The sequence below is a fragment of the Haliotis asinina genome, chromosome 2 (assembly GCF_037392515.1).
Source record: "Haliotis asinina isolate JCU_RB_2024 chromosome 2, JCU_Hal_asi_v2, whole genome shotgun sequence".
NCBI lineage: Eukaryota > Metazoa > Mollusca > Gastropoda > Lepetellida > Haliotidae > Haliotis > Haliotis asinina.
Window position 1 is genome coordinate 50,883,523 of NC_090281.1, and position 15,993 is coordinate 50,899,515.

The 15,993-nt window shown below is 38.4% G+C and overlaps 1 protein-coding gene across 1 annotated transcript; it reads left to right on the forward strand.

Moving 5' to 3' along the window:
- The first annotated feature begins 827 nt into the window (after positions 1-827).
- Positions 828-10,885, forward strand: LOC137272630 (acid-sensing ion channel 1A-like). Its single transcript, XM_067805026.1, has 8 exons — positions 828-1,148; positions 4,399-4,936; positions 7,228-7,326; positions 8,002-8,182; positions 8,939-8,995; positions 9,264-9,426; positions 9,871-9,962; positions 10,579-10,885. Exons 1-8 carry the CDS (start codon positions 904-906, stop codon positions 10,722-10,724), a joined length of 1,521 nt encoding a protein of 506 aa, XP_067661127.1. The 5' UTR covers positions 828-903; the 3' UTR covers positions 10,725-10,885.
- Positions 10,886-15,993: the final 5,108 nt, after the last annotated feature.

Genomic DNA, 15,993 nt, shown 5'->3' on the forward strand with positions numbered 1-15,993 from the left:
AGAAAAAAATGGCGGAGGACGGTCAGTGAAAGGAATGACATAACCATCTGTTATAGTATCCATCACAAACTGAGGAGCTCCAATTTTAACCCAAAAGGAAACATGTTTCCTTAAACTAACTTTCACAACACAGGAGCTGGACCTCGTTTAAACGTGACATTATTGAAGAGAGTGGAGAAAGATCATAAATTCATTGTCATGATTATACCTGTACTTGAAGAGGTTTAGTTGTTGTCACTTATCATCGCCATTTTGTCGTTGGAAATAAACATATTTTTCGTAATTATTACCGCGTGATTTTTAACTGCAATTGACTGTCACTCGCAGTTTTCGGAGTAGGTCGCAGAATATAGTTGGCTTACAATATCACATAAGAATATTTTATCAGTTCATAATATGTTTATGCTCCTGGTGGTAAAACTTAGAGATTAGAGAATTGTGGCTAGATATTTTACAGTTAAATATTATTTTTAAAGGGTAAAAATCACATCGACTGGAACATTTGTTTAAATAAAGTTTAAATGTGCATCCAGATTATTGTTTAGCCAGTTTTCAAGAATTTGGCAAATAAGAGTAACCTTGTTTCATACATAAAAAGGTGTGTTATGGTCTTTAAAGAACCAAAACAATAGCTGCACAAGTCGTTATGAATGTAAGTAAAATATATTTGACTTCCGGGTTTTTTTTGTTTGGTTGGTTGGTTGGTTGGATTTGTTTGTTTATTTGTTTCATTTGGGGTTTTTTGGTTTTTTTGTTTGTTTGTTGTTGTTTTTTGTTTGTTTGTTTTTTGTTTGGTTTTGGGTTTTTTTCTTGGGGGGGGGGGGTTGTTCTTGTTGTCTTTTGTTTGTTGGGTTTTTTTTGTGTTTGGGGGGCTTTTTTGTCTAGTCAAAACGTCTAAAATGTATGGATGCAAAGGATTGGGGGAGGGCTGGACCCCTCATGACTATTTCTTTAATTCATTGTTCAGATGAAACTTCATCCACAGAATCAATGACTGGTGAGAAAACAGAGGCTGTGACGTTTGACGCGGGCCGGCGTTCGCCAACGTATAGACTGAATGATCTTTGGACTGAATTCAGAGATTCTACAGGCCTTCATTCTGTTGACAAAATTAAACCTCCTTCAGTCAGCCCTTTTAGCATCCGAGGGTAGGTATGGATGTACTAAACGCATGTGTGTTTGCTATTTAACACCAAATTTATGTACACACGGCTTGCAAATTACCAAGTGTGTGCGAGTAAAGCAAGTAGTATTGTAACAAGTCAGCCAAGCCGCAAGAACACTTCCCAAGTAATCAAGTTCATCAGATGCATTTAAGCACTTCCTAGGGAGCTACTTTAACTCTTTGCAACATGATATTATGCTTGTTTCATGAAATATTGAACACAAAATAAATACCCGAAGTATCGATTTCATGCTATCTTCGCCTCTGAAAATATTAACCGTATCGCAGACGACTTTACAGGTACAATTCTTGACGTATGCGATAGTTATATTCCAAATAAAGTCGTTACGATAAGGCCCCGGGATGCCCCCTGGATGAGTAGTGAGGTACGTAAATTGATTCGTAGACGCATTCGCCATCATAAAAAGGCGTAACTCATCATCTGACTGGGCACTTTTTAGATCTAGTAGAAATAAAGTTATATCCGCGGTAAGAAATGCAAAGAGGAAGTACACGAATAAAATTGATGAAAAGATAAACAATGAACACGGTACAAAAACATGGTGGCGTCTAGTTAAGAATTATGTAAAAAGTAAACATATCACCAATATTAACACTTTTCCTTCGATAATCCATAACGACAAACTATACGATGACAGTACTGAAACAGCAAACATTATGAATGATTTCTTTGCAGATCAGGCAAGAGTAGATGCTTCAAATATTCGGGATATTCCCGAAATTCACTCAGAGGTAGATAATCCATTATGTGACCTAACAAATAGTTCGCAAGAAATCTACGATATTCTCTTCTCTGTTGACACCACTAAAGCAACAGGCCCAGATGGTATTGGCAACAAATTCCTGAAAATGAATGCAAGGGAATTAGCAGTTCCCTTATCTGAAGTTTTTAATATATTATCATTAAAGAACAAAGTGTTTCCCGATATTTGGAAGGAGGCATTAGTTGTTCCTATTCACAAAAAGGCAGTATAAATAAATGCTGTAACTATCGACCAGTGGCACTAACAAGCTGTGTAGCAAAGACTTTTGAACGATGCATTTTCAAACACGTATTTAATCATTTTAGGGATAATGATATACTTACAAACTTACAATCCGGTTTCGTGCCAGGTGATTCAACAGTAAATCAACTAACGTACCTGTATGACTTTATAGCGAGTGCAGTCGACAGTGGTAAGGAAATTAGGGCTGTATTTTGTGACGTGAGTAAGGCTTTTGACAAGGTCTGGCATAAAGGTATTATACACAAGCTAAGACGTTATGGTATCGGGGGTAATTTGTTGAAATGGTTTGAGAGTTATCTAGACAACAGAGTTCAAAGAGTTGTTATAAATGGTTATACGTCTGACCAAAGATCACTCTTAGCCGGCGTTTCACAAGGCTCTGTCCTAGGACCCCTACTGTTTATAGTTTATGTCAACGACATTGTTGAAGGAATTAACAGCAATATCCGTCTCTTCGCAGATGACACATCACTGTATGCTTTAATAGACGATCCTGCCGAAACTGCTCTGTGTCTTAATAATGATCTTCGTAAAATTTCTGATTGGGCCGACAAATGGCAAGTTACATTTAATCCCAATAAAACAGATTCTATACAATTCTCTCGTAAAGTGCGGCCAAGCCCAAAACTAAATTTAACAATGAAGGGTTATAGCATTAATGGTGTTAATAGCCATAAACATTTGGGACTTACTTTACAACATGACTGCTCCTGGACAGACCATGTTAACTGCATCGCTAAAAAGGTCGCACCCATGGTAAACTGTCTAAGAGGTTTTAAATATCGTCTCTCACGGAAAACTTTGCAAACAATGTACATACAATTTATTTTACCTATTTTCGACTACTGTTGTCACATCTGGGACAACTGTACCAAACAGCAAGCATTAACACTTGAAAATCTTAACCTTGATGCACTCAGAACTATTTGCGGTGCTGTTCGCGGTACGAGTCATATGAAAATTTATGATGAGACAAATTTCCAACCACTATGTACTCGTAGACACATCCAAAAACTAACATTTTTCTATAAGATGGTTAATAATTTCACTCCAAAATATTTGAGCAATCTCGTCCCTCCTAAGGTATCTGACACAGCAAACTACAGTTTTCGAGATCGTTTGAAGCTCCAAACTATCGATAGCAAAAGTGCAATTTATGCCAGATACTGTAAGACTGTGGAATTCTTTGTCTACTGATCATAGAGAATCGGCTACTCTGGGTAGTTTTAAGAAAAAAATTAGTGTGTCATATAATAATCAAACCTACTTTAATTTAAACTCAGGATCAAGATTCTGTCAGATTATTCATTCGGGGCTCAGGCTCGGTTGCAGTGATTTAAACGCACACAAATATGAACGATTTTTATCTTCAAATCCGTCTTGTTCTTGTGGCTACTCTTACGAAGATCCAATTCACTATTTTTTTCGTGCATAAATTACTCTGACATAAGACACAAAATGCACTTCTATACCAAAGGATATGATATCAAATCAATACTATACGGCCACCCTAGTGGATCTACTAACGATAATCACGAACTATTAGAATCTATCCATTCTTTCATTGTACTCTCAGGAAGATTTGTGTTGTAATAGTAAAGTGAAACTGCACTTCCGACATTAATGATCTTCATGTTATAACTGGCTATGTTATCACGTTTTGATTATTACATTCACAGAAAGCTATTGTTTATTGTTTGATATTTGCATGCTTTTCTCCTTACGACTGCTTTATATAAGTTACTTGTATCCTGGAGCGGTATTAACATAAGCAATATATTGCTTGTTTACCAATCCAAATCCCCTTCTGGAAATAAACCAAGTATCGATTTCAGAGGCAAAGCTTTTGCTGTTCTTGAATTGAAAACCAAAGACAAATTATAGAAATATTGTGTAAAGTCGCTTGCATTCTTTAAGAAGAATCGAAGGTTACCCAAGATTTCTTTCGAAAGGAGCAATCAAACCCGTGTCACGTTTACGTGGTCTCCTACAGGGTGGTAGGGAATATATTAAATGAGATTTAGATATTTAAAAATTACAGGTCACCGTTTTCTGGTAAGACTTTGCACGATTAACTGCTAACTTCGTTGGTTTATTATCTCCTAATTGACTTACGCTATACTGCCCCTTCGCATATGCAGGTGTTGACTGTTAGGCGTGTCTGATAAAATGGCAATACTCATTTCAGTCATCTTACTTTGTTAGGTCGATTTGGATGATAGCATTGTGTTCAACGACGGCCTTCCTCGTGTATAACCTTGTCGATCAGATTGGAAACTACTACAGCTACCCTACTATCACCAAGTTCACACCCAAAATGATGTCCGTCATCGACTTCCCTGCCGTCACCATCTGCAACAGATGCACCCTAAACAAAACTCGCCTTGATGTTTATCCAGAAATGGAGAACTACCTCTTCAACAGACATAACGGATCGGTGCATGCAAGATCATTCCCTGTTTCAGATGTGTTTCAGGATCAATTGTCTGTAGAGTGGTGGAACAATATGTCCATGGAAGGATCCAAAATGTTGTTTTCATGTGCCTTTGGTGGTGTAGAGTTTGACTGCATGACCAGGTTCCGACCTATTTTCACGTCTGAGGGATTGTGTCATACCTTCAACTTCAATGACAGCGAAATTGCCCGAGTGAAGAAGGCAGGTGACTCCAAGAACCTTGTGGTCTTAATGAACATCTATCAGGACCAATACACATTTGTAGCGAACATGGCAGCGGGGATTAAGGTAACACGTTATCTACGTAACGGAGTTCTGATATCTAAATAAATTAAAATGTTACGTCCCTAAAGTGTCTTGAAGACCTTCGATTGTGAAATGTTGAAACCAACTGATTATTTTGCTGATGTCATGCTTGACAGTCCTCTTAAAGTCAGAATTGAGCTATTAAATCTACTTATCTGAAAGAATTTACAGCCAGGATTTATTTCAGGTAATTAGTGATTAAATTAGTTTCTGATGTATTAGCCGTGACCTTCATTTAGAGTGGACGCTTAATGTGGACAACAAGAGCCCTATCTTACTAATATTATTGCCTTAAAAGGCGACTATGCTTGTCGTACGAGGCGACTAACTGGATCGGGTGGTCAAGCTTGCTGACTTGGTTGACACATGTCATCAGTTCCCAATTGTTCATGCTGTTGATCATTGGATTGTCTTGTCCACTGGAATATTGCTGAGTGCGGCGTAAAACTAAACTCACTCACTCACTCTTGCTGACATTATCTGGATCAACTGATCCAAGGAATATCAAATTGCAAAGCTTAACGCAAAAAAGGATCGATAATCTGTACTTTATTCACAGGAGCAAACATGCAAACAAACGAACTTTTTTGTGCTGCTGATAACGTACTTGTCAAGGTAACTTTCCAGAACCTCTGACTATAGATCGGTTCCTTACGCTTGTCGTGAGGGATAGTTTTATCCAACTTTGAAAACCTGTTTTGAAAGAATGGTTTGTGGTCCGTTTCGGAGATTGTAAAAATATAAGCAAATGCTTTGTGTTTTCGAGAATCCACATGGCATTAACTATACTTGTCATAAAATTATACTTTCTGTGAATGTCGAGAAAATCCTTTCATGATAGAATACTCCTCCCTGAAACTTAAACAACACATTTTAGTCTCATTATCTTTCCATTCGTTGAAACTGCAAATCGTGGAATGATGCGGTAGAAAGTGAAACATATGTACCCACGATGAACAAAATGAAAAGAAATGGTATTGAGCAATAATAGACTTGCTAATCATCAAATGCACGAACCCATGAAACAGTCATGCAACATGTTAACACTGAAGTTCAAGTGTTTGACAGCGAAGCAGTGTTCAGTAGCGCGTATGACCATCATGAGCGCGACTGCAAGCTGCTACATGTTTTTGCGTTGACTAAATGAACCTTTAAAGCTGCCGTTGTGAAATGTCCTGCCATTCTCTCTGTAATGCGTGTTCATGTTCACCCAGAGTATGGGGTGAACATGGAGACAGAAAGCACGACTTCCAATAATGTCCCACGCGTGTTCAGTGGGATTAAGATCTATTGACCTTGCAGACCTGTCCATATGCGTTAGGTTTTTGATCTAAACAACATTATTAACAACTCTTTCTCGAGCATTATCATCCAACGGGCATGACCATCCATATAAATGAAGGTAGGACCAGGTAGGATATAACCGATCAGATTGCATGCGTGAAATGTGGAGCACATTCATGCCACACATTTTGCATGTTGTTTTTCATGATGGTTGTGTTCGGGGATGTTATCAGATACATCAGTTTGACAGTCATTAAAGTTTAGGTATTCTTTGACCATTCACCTTTCAGTAACATGCCAGCAACAATCGCTATCGAGAATGATAAATATATTTAAGTGAAAATACTTGTTGCTTAATTTTTTGTGAGGAGTATATTAAGACTTCAGACAGGAATTCGGTGGTCCTAGCAATATTGCTCTCTTTGTACGGATTTTATATGCAGCTTCGGAATTTAGTAATATGAGACCATCAACGAACCCCCGCCAGACCCGTTCCAAGATATTCCGTGTTTTCCTGCATCACCAACCACGAGTAAACAAAAGAAATCGATGTTAGTCTGATCAATGGAACCTACTCTTTGTACTTACTTGACGTGATTGGCAACAAGCTAGTCGTGCTGTCTTGTGCTCACTGACGTCTATTAGGTCGTTGTGCTCCAGACCTTGACCATTTTAGACGATTTTGGACCGTTCAGGTTGAAAAATGTGGGATAGAGAACTTTGTCAGTGAGCCATTTTCAGGATTATCTGCCATTTTCTGAATTTAGATTGAACCATTGCCCTTGTATGAATAGTAAACTTCAAAATTTTAAAGGGCCATTTTTACTCTAATGTACAGAATGTACGGTGTGTGGAAACTTGTAATTTGCTGTTTAGTGGGACAGCAGACTCAAAATATTCAAACATAATTATGACGTGAATTTAAACCGCTACGTACGTTCGCATATACACAATACAATACTGTAAACAAATGTTATGTATACATACAGGTATTTCTCCATAATCCATCTGTCCACCCAGACGCTAGCTCCACCATTGTAATGGCGGCACCTGGCTTCTCCACATATGTCGCCATGCAAAAATATGAGGTCAGTAGTTTGCATGTGCATACAAACATGGTTGTGTTGAATTTACATGTGTCGAACCTGCGGTTGTCTCGAAGTCAAAATCTTTCCTGCATATTCCTTCATCTGTGGTCATTTTGCAGTTATCCCAAACGGGTGATAACTCAGTCCCTTCATTTTCGACACCATGTTGTTCGACTGTCTTTTAACATTCATCCTAGAAAAATACCTTGAGAAGGGATTGAGAAGGTTAATAACTACGGGGCTGAATGATCAGAATGAGACAATTTTAATATCTCGTCCTATTATAATTGAAATCCAGTCCGCGTGTGTTTAAAACATGTAATGTTAATAATCATTTGTATGTATTATGTATTTCAATGCCTAATGATTACTTTCGAGGACGCGAGTCCAAAATTTGGTGAATGACAAAAGATTTACGCCAGATGGTACAATAATGCAAATCTACAGTTGCCATAACATGATATGAGAAAAAAGGATTAAAAGGTTTCTCTTTCGCTTTTACATCTACATGGAATACGTCATGCAACTGGTTGTTCTCGTGCATATTCATGAAGTAACGTTTAAAATCATTTTGTCCAAATCAGGTTAATGCAATTCTATCTCGAAATGAAACGATCTGCCTTTTAGTAAGGTGATCTCGTTCTAAATATGAATAACGTGTAATTTTGTTCGTAGTATTTCTATCAACCGCAGCCCTACTTGGCGTTTGGTCACATGGACTGTGTGGACACAACTAGTCCCAAGTTTGTGAATCCTCTCAAGTACTATTCCCCTTACACCTTTAACCATTGCGTCATGGAGTGTGTCCAGGCCAAGGCTTTCAATCAGTGTGGATGTGTCGGACCTTCTGATCCCCGTAAGTCATTTAGTTATTTTTGAAACGGTTTCGCTGCCCGTGTATTTCAGTAATTATAACTCAGTGGAACGCTGTAGGGAAAATAATAACTAACTCGTTTCTTTCTGTCTGGTGACAATAATTTTAGTGAAGATTCGGGTTAGAATTGGTCTTCAGCAACACATGCTTGTCGTAAGAGGAGACTAGCTGGATAGGGTGCTCTGATTCGCTGACGTGATTGACACATGACATCGAAAGTGGCGAAGAGACTTCATGGACTCAATTCCCTTGCTTTATGCATGGAACCCAAGAAGTAACATTGTCATTTTGTCCATTGCTTCACAAAAGCAAAAGGTGTCAGACGTAACAAAATCGTGACAAGTTAAGAACGTGCCATGTTGACCGTCTTCATGTAAGACATTGTCGCTATGTTTCCTTGTCCCCTTGTCACTCCAAATGAAGAGCGTTAGCTATTTGCAAAGCGCCATCCAGTGTCCACCTGCTGTTGCGTTTTGTGGTCTTCCAATTTTAAGCAATATCTCAAAGAAATGCGTATTTAAAAGATTTCCAATGGAAACCAAAGAGCACGACATAAATCAAATACAAGTATGGGATATGAGATTCGCACATTGAACACGACTCGAACCCGGGTCTGTGGTTTGGGAACTCTTTAATCCGAGGGTCACTCCATTGCTGCCATAATCCACATCACTCACAATCAGTAACACTCCTTAGAAAAGGTTGCATAACAATCATATTTACTTACTTATATTGCAGGGGGTGGACCATTGTGTTCACTGACGAAACAGGACAGTTGTTACAACCCCGTTCGTGGTGAGTAAACGGGACCAGAAATATACCGATAACAGTAGAAACTTTCATAATGAGGATATAACTATTCTATCGTGGTATGTTTGGAAACATCCAAATCCTGCTACACTGTGTAATCATTTGCCGGATGCTGGAAACAGCTGAAGTAATGCTGAATATGGCGTCAACCAAACAGATAGTCATTGTGTAGTCAGAATTGTACAAAATCGACTCTGATTTCAGCAGAGATTTCATATGAATGTTGAACGGGTTTTCTCGTGCCATTTCACAGATGCTGAGTCCACCGAAGCTAACTTCCTACAGGAATGCGGGTGTGTCGGCGAGTGCAGGTTTGACAGTTACACTGCCCAGGTGTCCTCTAGCTCCTTCCCAGCAAAGGTCTGGGTCGACCACCTCCTGAAGACCAGAGGGGCACAAGACAAGGAAGCCATGCTGTAAGACTTCCGTATGAACCACGGACTAATTCTTAGCACTTGGGTGACCTTAACCCCCATCCTTTCACAGAGACCTACAATCGCTGTAGAGCCATCATGTTCTGTGGAACGTGGTCTAGTCTCCGTTGAAATGTCATAAACAAATTTATTTCCAGAAAATGTGATACATTTGAGTCTCAAACTAATGTTTCATTCTTCTATTCGTTTGAATCAGCACTCAGTAACAGCCAGGCACCAAAATAAACATGATGTTTTCCTAAAATGTAATTTGTTATGAGTAATAGGCATGTAGCATAATGGGAGGTTTTTCAAAATAGAAAATTATTGATAAGGTTGGATAAGAAGAACAAAGGACGCATTTGTGAATTTTCAAAATGGCCGTGGTATTACGTCAATCACACTGGGTAGTAGATGTACACTAAAGTCTTGATGTCTTTGATTCAGAGAGAACTTCGTGATGCTGAGAGTGTTTTACGGCCAGATGATGGTGACAACCATCACACAACAACCTCAACACACTGTGGCCACGCTGTTGTGTAAGTGCCATATTTCTTATCCAAATGGTTTGGCGTGATGGCGAGAATATCCTAATATCATTTAGAATCTAGTACCGCACTGTCATCTTTATTTATCGATTATGATTATAAAAATAGTATTCATGGGTGCAAAGTTCATCTGAACAGTTTGTCACACTTACACAAACCGGAGTGAAAACTATGTTTGTTTGTTTGTTTGTTTGTTATGGCGGTCTGTAAATAATCGAGTCTGGACCAGACATTTCAGCTATCAACGCCAATTTACGCAACTGTGTCTACAGAGTCACAGAACCTGACCAACCGCTTCCGTTATTCGTCTCTTATGATAACCATGGGTAGCCGAAGACCAGTTCCACTCCGGGTCCTCTCGGGAGTCGGGACGTATCCAGAGTCAGAAATAGTTTTAAGAAGAGAAGTATATGATACAGATACGTTTTCGTACCAACTCTACATTGTGCATAGTTCCACTTTGCAAACAGAGCAAGAAAGTTTCACCATGCCCAAAAGACCTGTAACAAAGTCGTGTGCTTCGTAGATAGGAACAGGGAGTCCGACATGATATAGTGGAGTTCCTTATGTCGATGTAAATGTACAGGCAATGATGTTGTTGTTGCAGCCGATATCGGGGGTCAGATGGGTCTCTGTCTCGGAGCCAGCATGCTGACAGTTGCGGAGATCACGGAATTCCTGGTGTTCATCATCATCTTCCTCTTGGACAAATGTAGAGGAAGAAAAGCTCGTAACAGAATCAGCAACTGGTAGACAAATAGATTGCGACAAAAATGAGAATAACCACTTTGTGCTGGGTCACAAATCTAGCCAGTCTAATGGGTCCTCTTTGCACAAATGCAAGACTGATTAATGACAAAAGGACAGCTCTGTTTGAAGACAATACGATTTCTTTCAGCCGTAATAAAGCTTAAGTCAGGGTATGTATTTTTACACGTTAGGTTTAATTCATCGCAATAACCTTGTGAAGAATGCATACGCACATGACACCTCCTGATTTGCATTGGTGACAGCCATGATCTTTGATCCTGATCTTTTGTCAACGTTTCCAGTACTATTTTCTATTTGGAATACATTTGGAATAGTTGTTTCAGCTATCTGTGTATCCGTTATCATTTTCACAATCAAGTTGTGTCTTGGATATACGAGAAACCTCTTGCATCTAAAAGTATCAATAGAAGTTTAATTGCAAAGTCAAAAAGATCTACAAGGTTCGTGAAGATGTGTGTTCTAGTATGCCGTCGAAGCATTTCTCAAGTAATTCACAAGTGTACATGACAGAAAAACACACAATACGTATTGCCTACCTTAGAAGAGAACAAATTTAAGTGTGTTTTATAATTTTGTATCATTTTCATCCTCAATTGTTCTCTCTCTGCATAAATAGGTTTACAAAAGATTATACACTAAGAGTCAATTAATTCAGCATTTTCTGCATAAATATTCAAAAGTGAGTAAAGATGATATTCCTTGGTGTTTCTATATGCTTATGTTTTCACATGAAACACGAACATGCGTTATTTCTTTCAACCCGGAAACACTGTTTTTGCAAATATCCCGTTTCACACGCAGCTTCGTTTCTGTGAAAAGGTTCACGTGGGTAAATCAGAGGAAAGAAATCAGTTACTTGATGGCCACTCAGCGATAGCAGATCATCGAAATACCTCAAGTTTATGTTTAACACCTTGGTCAAATTACCTTTTTATGTGTTGCCAATCCGAGCAGAAATATATCCATTGAGACGTACAACTGGTGCCCATGATGGTGCCTACATCATTTCAAATGTTTTAGCCTCAATGTTTAGGTTACAATTGAGGAAATCCAGCATTTCACATATTACTTTCTCAGTAAACTTCACATGACATTTGCTGATACGTTTCCTCAGTGGAATAGTGATGTGCGACGTTGAACAATTATTTGACAGGACCTAACCAGGTCCATTTCTGAGATTGAAAAAATAAAGCAAATTCAATGAGGTTTTGTGAATTCACGTGGTATCAATTCCGCTTAAACCTCAGATCATTTAACGTACATGTTTGAAGAAGTACAATAAGTCTGAAACATTTTTAATCTGAATTACATTGGAAATTGTTTTGAAATTTTTTTGGTCAGAATCTTTCCTTGGTAGAATACAAGGCCTCAGTTCTTATGTTTAAAATTTCAAATTCGGACACATGCAGTGCTGTGAGATTCGAGTTTGGCTAAACGTTGCATAGCAATATATAGAGTTTTACAGTCTCCAGTCGGCATTGTGAGCTGTGATAGTTTAGAGACACATCCATCAGCAAAAGTTTAATTTATTTTAAAGTCACGATTGTTTCACAAAGAGATGCAACAACTTTTCTAAATAAATGCGTCCATTGACTTTCGTCCTTTCTTTTGACCATGTGTCGACGTCTTGGGATACTGAAACCGGCTCAGTACGTTGCGTTTTTTGGTTAGATTGAAGTCACATATTTTATTACTACATTCACATAAGATTATTGGATATGAGAGTCGAATCTAGTGATTGTCTCTTGGTTTTCTACAAGGTCGGCGCAGTTAAGGCAATAAGAATCATGTTATGATATATTCTGATATCCTAATGTTCATGCACAAATTGGAGTGACGGTTTAGGAATAAAATATGGAAAGCATTTAGTTATCGTTATTTGTCCTCCGCAAAAACGATGTTGTGAGGGATATAGATACGAGTTTCGTGTGTCCGCCCGTCACACATTGTACGAAGTATATTTCCTAAAACATCCGTCATAGCTTGTCCACACTTGGTAAATATGTTAACCATGTTACCATGGTCCTAAATGTGCCTTTTGGGGGTGAGTCAGATATGAAAGTTAGTATTTTTTAATTAAATTCTTATTTATTAATAACATTTTTTTTCTTTTATTTGTTCATTCTGGGCAGATATTGCAAACTATAAATGCTTGTTTCATCAAACTTGGTACATATGTCAAGGATGGGTGTGTGTTTTGGGGTCAGACCCAGACATGAGTTATATTTATGTGTTTTCCGTGGAAACGTGACATTTGCTGTCCATATGAGGATGTCATCATGTTCAGAACAGAACATTATACCCGTTCAATATTTTTAGCGAGTTTTCAGCAATATCAGTGCAGGGACACCAGAAAAGGGGTTCACGCATTATGCAAGTTCACTATCATTTCCGAACCAGTTTCTGTTTAGTTATTTCAACCTTTATGTGCAAAATACTACCAACCTTGTCATATGTCTTGGCGATTAAATATCTTTCAGCCGACATATCGAGTCGGTTCGTATAAACGAAAGCCATACAATCTTTCTGCATCCATAATGAATCTGAAGTCGAGTGTACAGCTCTGATTATATCATCAACGTGTGTGTATGAATCACTGTCAGTCAACGTTGTTAGCGAATAAGGTGACACCCGTCATAAACACATCCCAAGGAATACTGAAATTACTGTTTTTACTGTTTTAATTATAATAGTTATGAGTGTGTTATTTCAGTGAGTATATGCATGTATATCAGTCATCTGACCCAGTGGACTGATTTTGTTTAGTTTTCCCATTCCAAATGCATCATTACAAAATTAGTAAATGTATTGATTATTGGTAATGATTAGGATTTGATAAAAACATGAACGACTAAATTTGCATGTAAGTAAATATCAGTTTCGTGTTAAACCGTAAATACCAGTTCTAGCACCGACTAAATGATATTGGTGTTTATGGCTTTGGCTGATCGTATGCCGTTACACCCCGACTGTTTAGTTCTTTGCAATTATTGGATTCTCTGGTCGAGTTGATATGCAATTCCGCTTGACATATTTGTGACTTATACCTTGCTCTGTGAGACACACATCATCAATAAAGGACAGTCCCCAAAATCGATATAACCATTGACCGTAACGGTAAATGTTTAACAAACAGGAACAAGTGTTTGGTGGGATAATGTGTGTCATGCTTCTCGTGAATCAGGTATATTTGTCTTCAACCACAAATGCATTGCCTTTTTGAAAGCTGAGGAACTCCGACTAGCTTTCATTCAAAGGAACTTATGTAAGCAAAACAGTGTTACAAAAGTTAAAAAAGGTACATTACATTTGCAACATTTGATCAAATCGAAAACAGATTCACCAACATCAGACGGTATTCTGAACTGGAAATATGTGAACTAGATGCCTGTAATGTACCGAATACTCTCAGAAAACATGACTTTAGCAAACTGTCCCACACGTTTCAAATTCCAGAAAACTAACGCCATTTTCCCTTACACGATTTCATCCAGGTCTTTCAAGTAGAGATATGACAGTTCCAGATAAATTCCTTGCCTTTTGCGGGACAAGAGTCATCATGATACTGCCATCAGCCTATAGGTCACAATGGCGACGTCCGTCTTATTGATGATAACAACATTCCTTCCGGCGGTCTGAAAATAATCTAGTCCAGACTAGAAAATCCAGGGACAGAATAACAGCGATCTATGCCATTAGGATACCATTGCATGTGTCAACCACCCGACCCCGTTAGTCGCCTCTCACGAGAAGCATGGCTTAATGAAGATCACTTCGGATCTTCACCTGCACCCAGTGTGAAGAGTCAAATCCGGATCTTTGTTGTGACGAGGGAAAACAAGACTACAAGACTACACCTCTTCTTGGTATAATATGAACTTGCTAACACCGACATGAAGCAGACCTGTTCTGTTCTACTGAGCTTCGTCAGTCATGCCTGGTTTTTCATAAATAAGAGTTTAATGTTCCTTCACAAGGCCTCAAATAGTATAACCGTTTCATGTGAGCATCATTTATTAACTGTTTCACGAATGAACTTATTATTAGCAATGTGTCGAATAATGCCAAATGTGAGGCTAGTTACTGAGGATAAAGACAACTAAAGATATTATCTGCCCAAACCACGCATCAGTAAAGAGATTTTGGGGTTGGTCGAAAATCCAAGGACATACCAATTCTTTGAAAGATTGTTAAGTTAGGCCCAGTGAGTGAACCACCACGTGTCTGAATCAAAGGCTAACAAGGAAGGTTGTTCATATATTCATAGAAGGCAATAATTATTGTAATTAGTGGGGATTGACTTTCTTAAAAATTCTTAGGATTTGCTTACGTTATTATTTTGTCCTGAAACCAATTAGGGTTTTTAAACTGTGTATCCACTTCAACCCTTAATTTTCTTCATTTCTTGACTCATCAAGTAACATTCCTTGTATTATCAGCTGTTTGTTTTGACCACGTTATAAAGCACCTTCAATGATAGACAGACAAACATACTCTCCAATCTACCCTCTTTTTACGTGTTATTCCTAATTTGGAACTAGACACATAACTGAGAAACAGTAAAAGAACTTGTTGTGATGCTGTTTCATCTTGTACAAGCATTCTTTCTTGTCAACTTCAAGAGCTTTGAGAATCTTAGCCCCGAATAATGAAACATAGTCCAGCAAAACTCACTTTATACCTATCTTTAAGCCACTGACCCTCCAAGGTTGCCAAGGAAAACGTCAGAAGGACAGAAACCTAAGGACTCCTGACCTATCTTTCTCACAACAAACAACAACAAATCAATGCTTTCATCACAGTCCTTCTCAGTGCAGTAGGTCATTATCCTATTCTTATGAATCTGAGATTGAGCAGGATGATAGGCATTAGAAGTAACCTGAGTTACGTCTACTTGAAACATGAATGTGTCTATTTAGGCAAAGAACATATTGTGAGGAACGTCACCAAGGCCCTCCATAATGACAAGAGCTATAATCTTCAGTAGAGGCATAGCCTCTGGAAACCGTGTGGAAGGACACGACAGAGAGCATTACAAGGAGTAGCCAATTATCTGAGTAGGTTTGCTAACACCAATAATGAGACCATATTTTGTCACAAGTTATGTACATACCCAAGTGACCTACCAAAGACGTGTCATGTGCCAAACTCAGAACGCATCAGATGTGTCATGGCAACACGTATATGAAAAACATGTTAGTTTTAAATCGCGCTCAAAAGTCGTTTCAAAATATTTACTTTCGGTTTGGAA

Excerpts from the sequence above, each read along its gene's own strand:
- LOC137272630 (XM_067805026.1), top strand. The coding sequence starts at position 904 with ATGGATGCAAAGGATTGGGGGAGGGCTGGACCCCTCATGACTATTTCT. Across the intron at positions 7,327-8,001 it reads TCGCCATGCAAAAATATGAG|TATTTCTATCAACCGCAGCC; the intron begins GTCAGTAGTTTG and ends TTTTGTTCGTAG. Across the intron at positions 8,183-8,938 it reads TGTCGGACCTTCTGATCCCC|GGGGTGGACCATTGTGTTCA; the intron begins GTAAGTCATTTA and ends CTTATATTGCAG.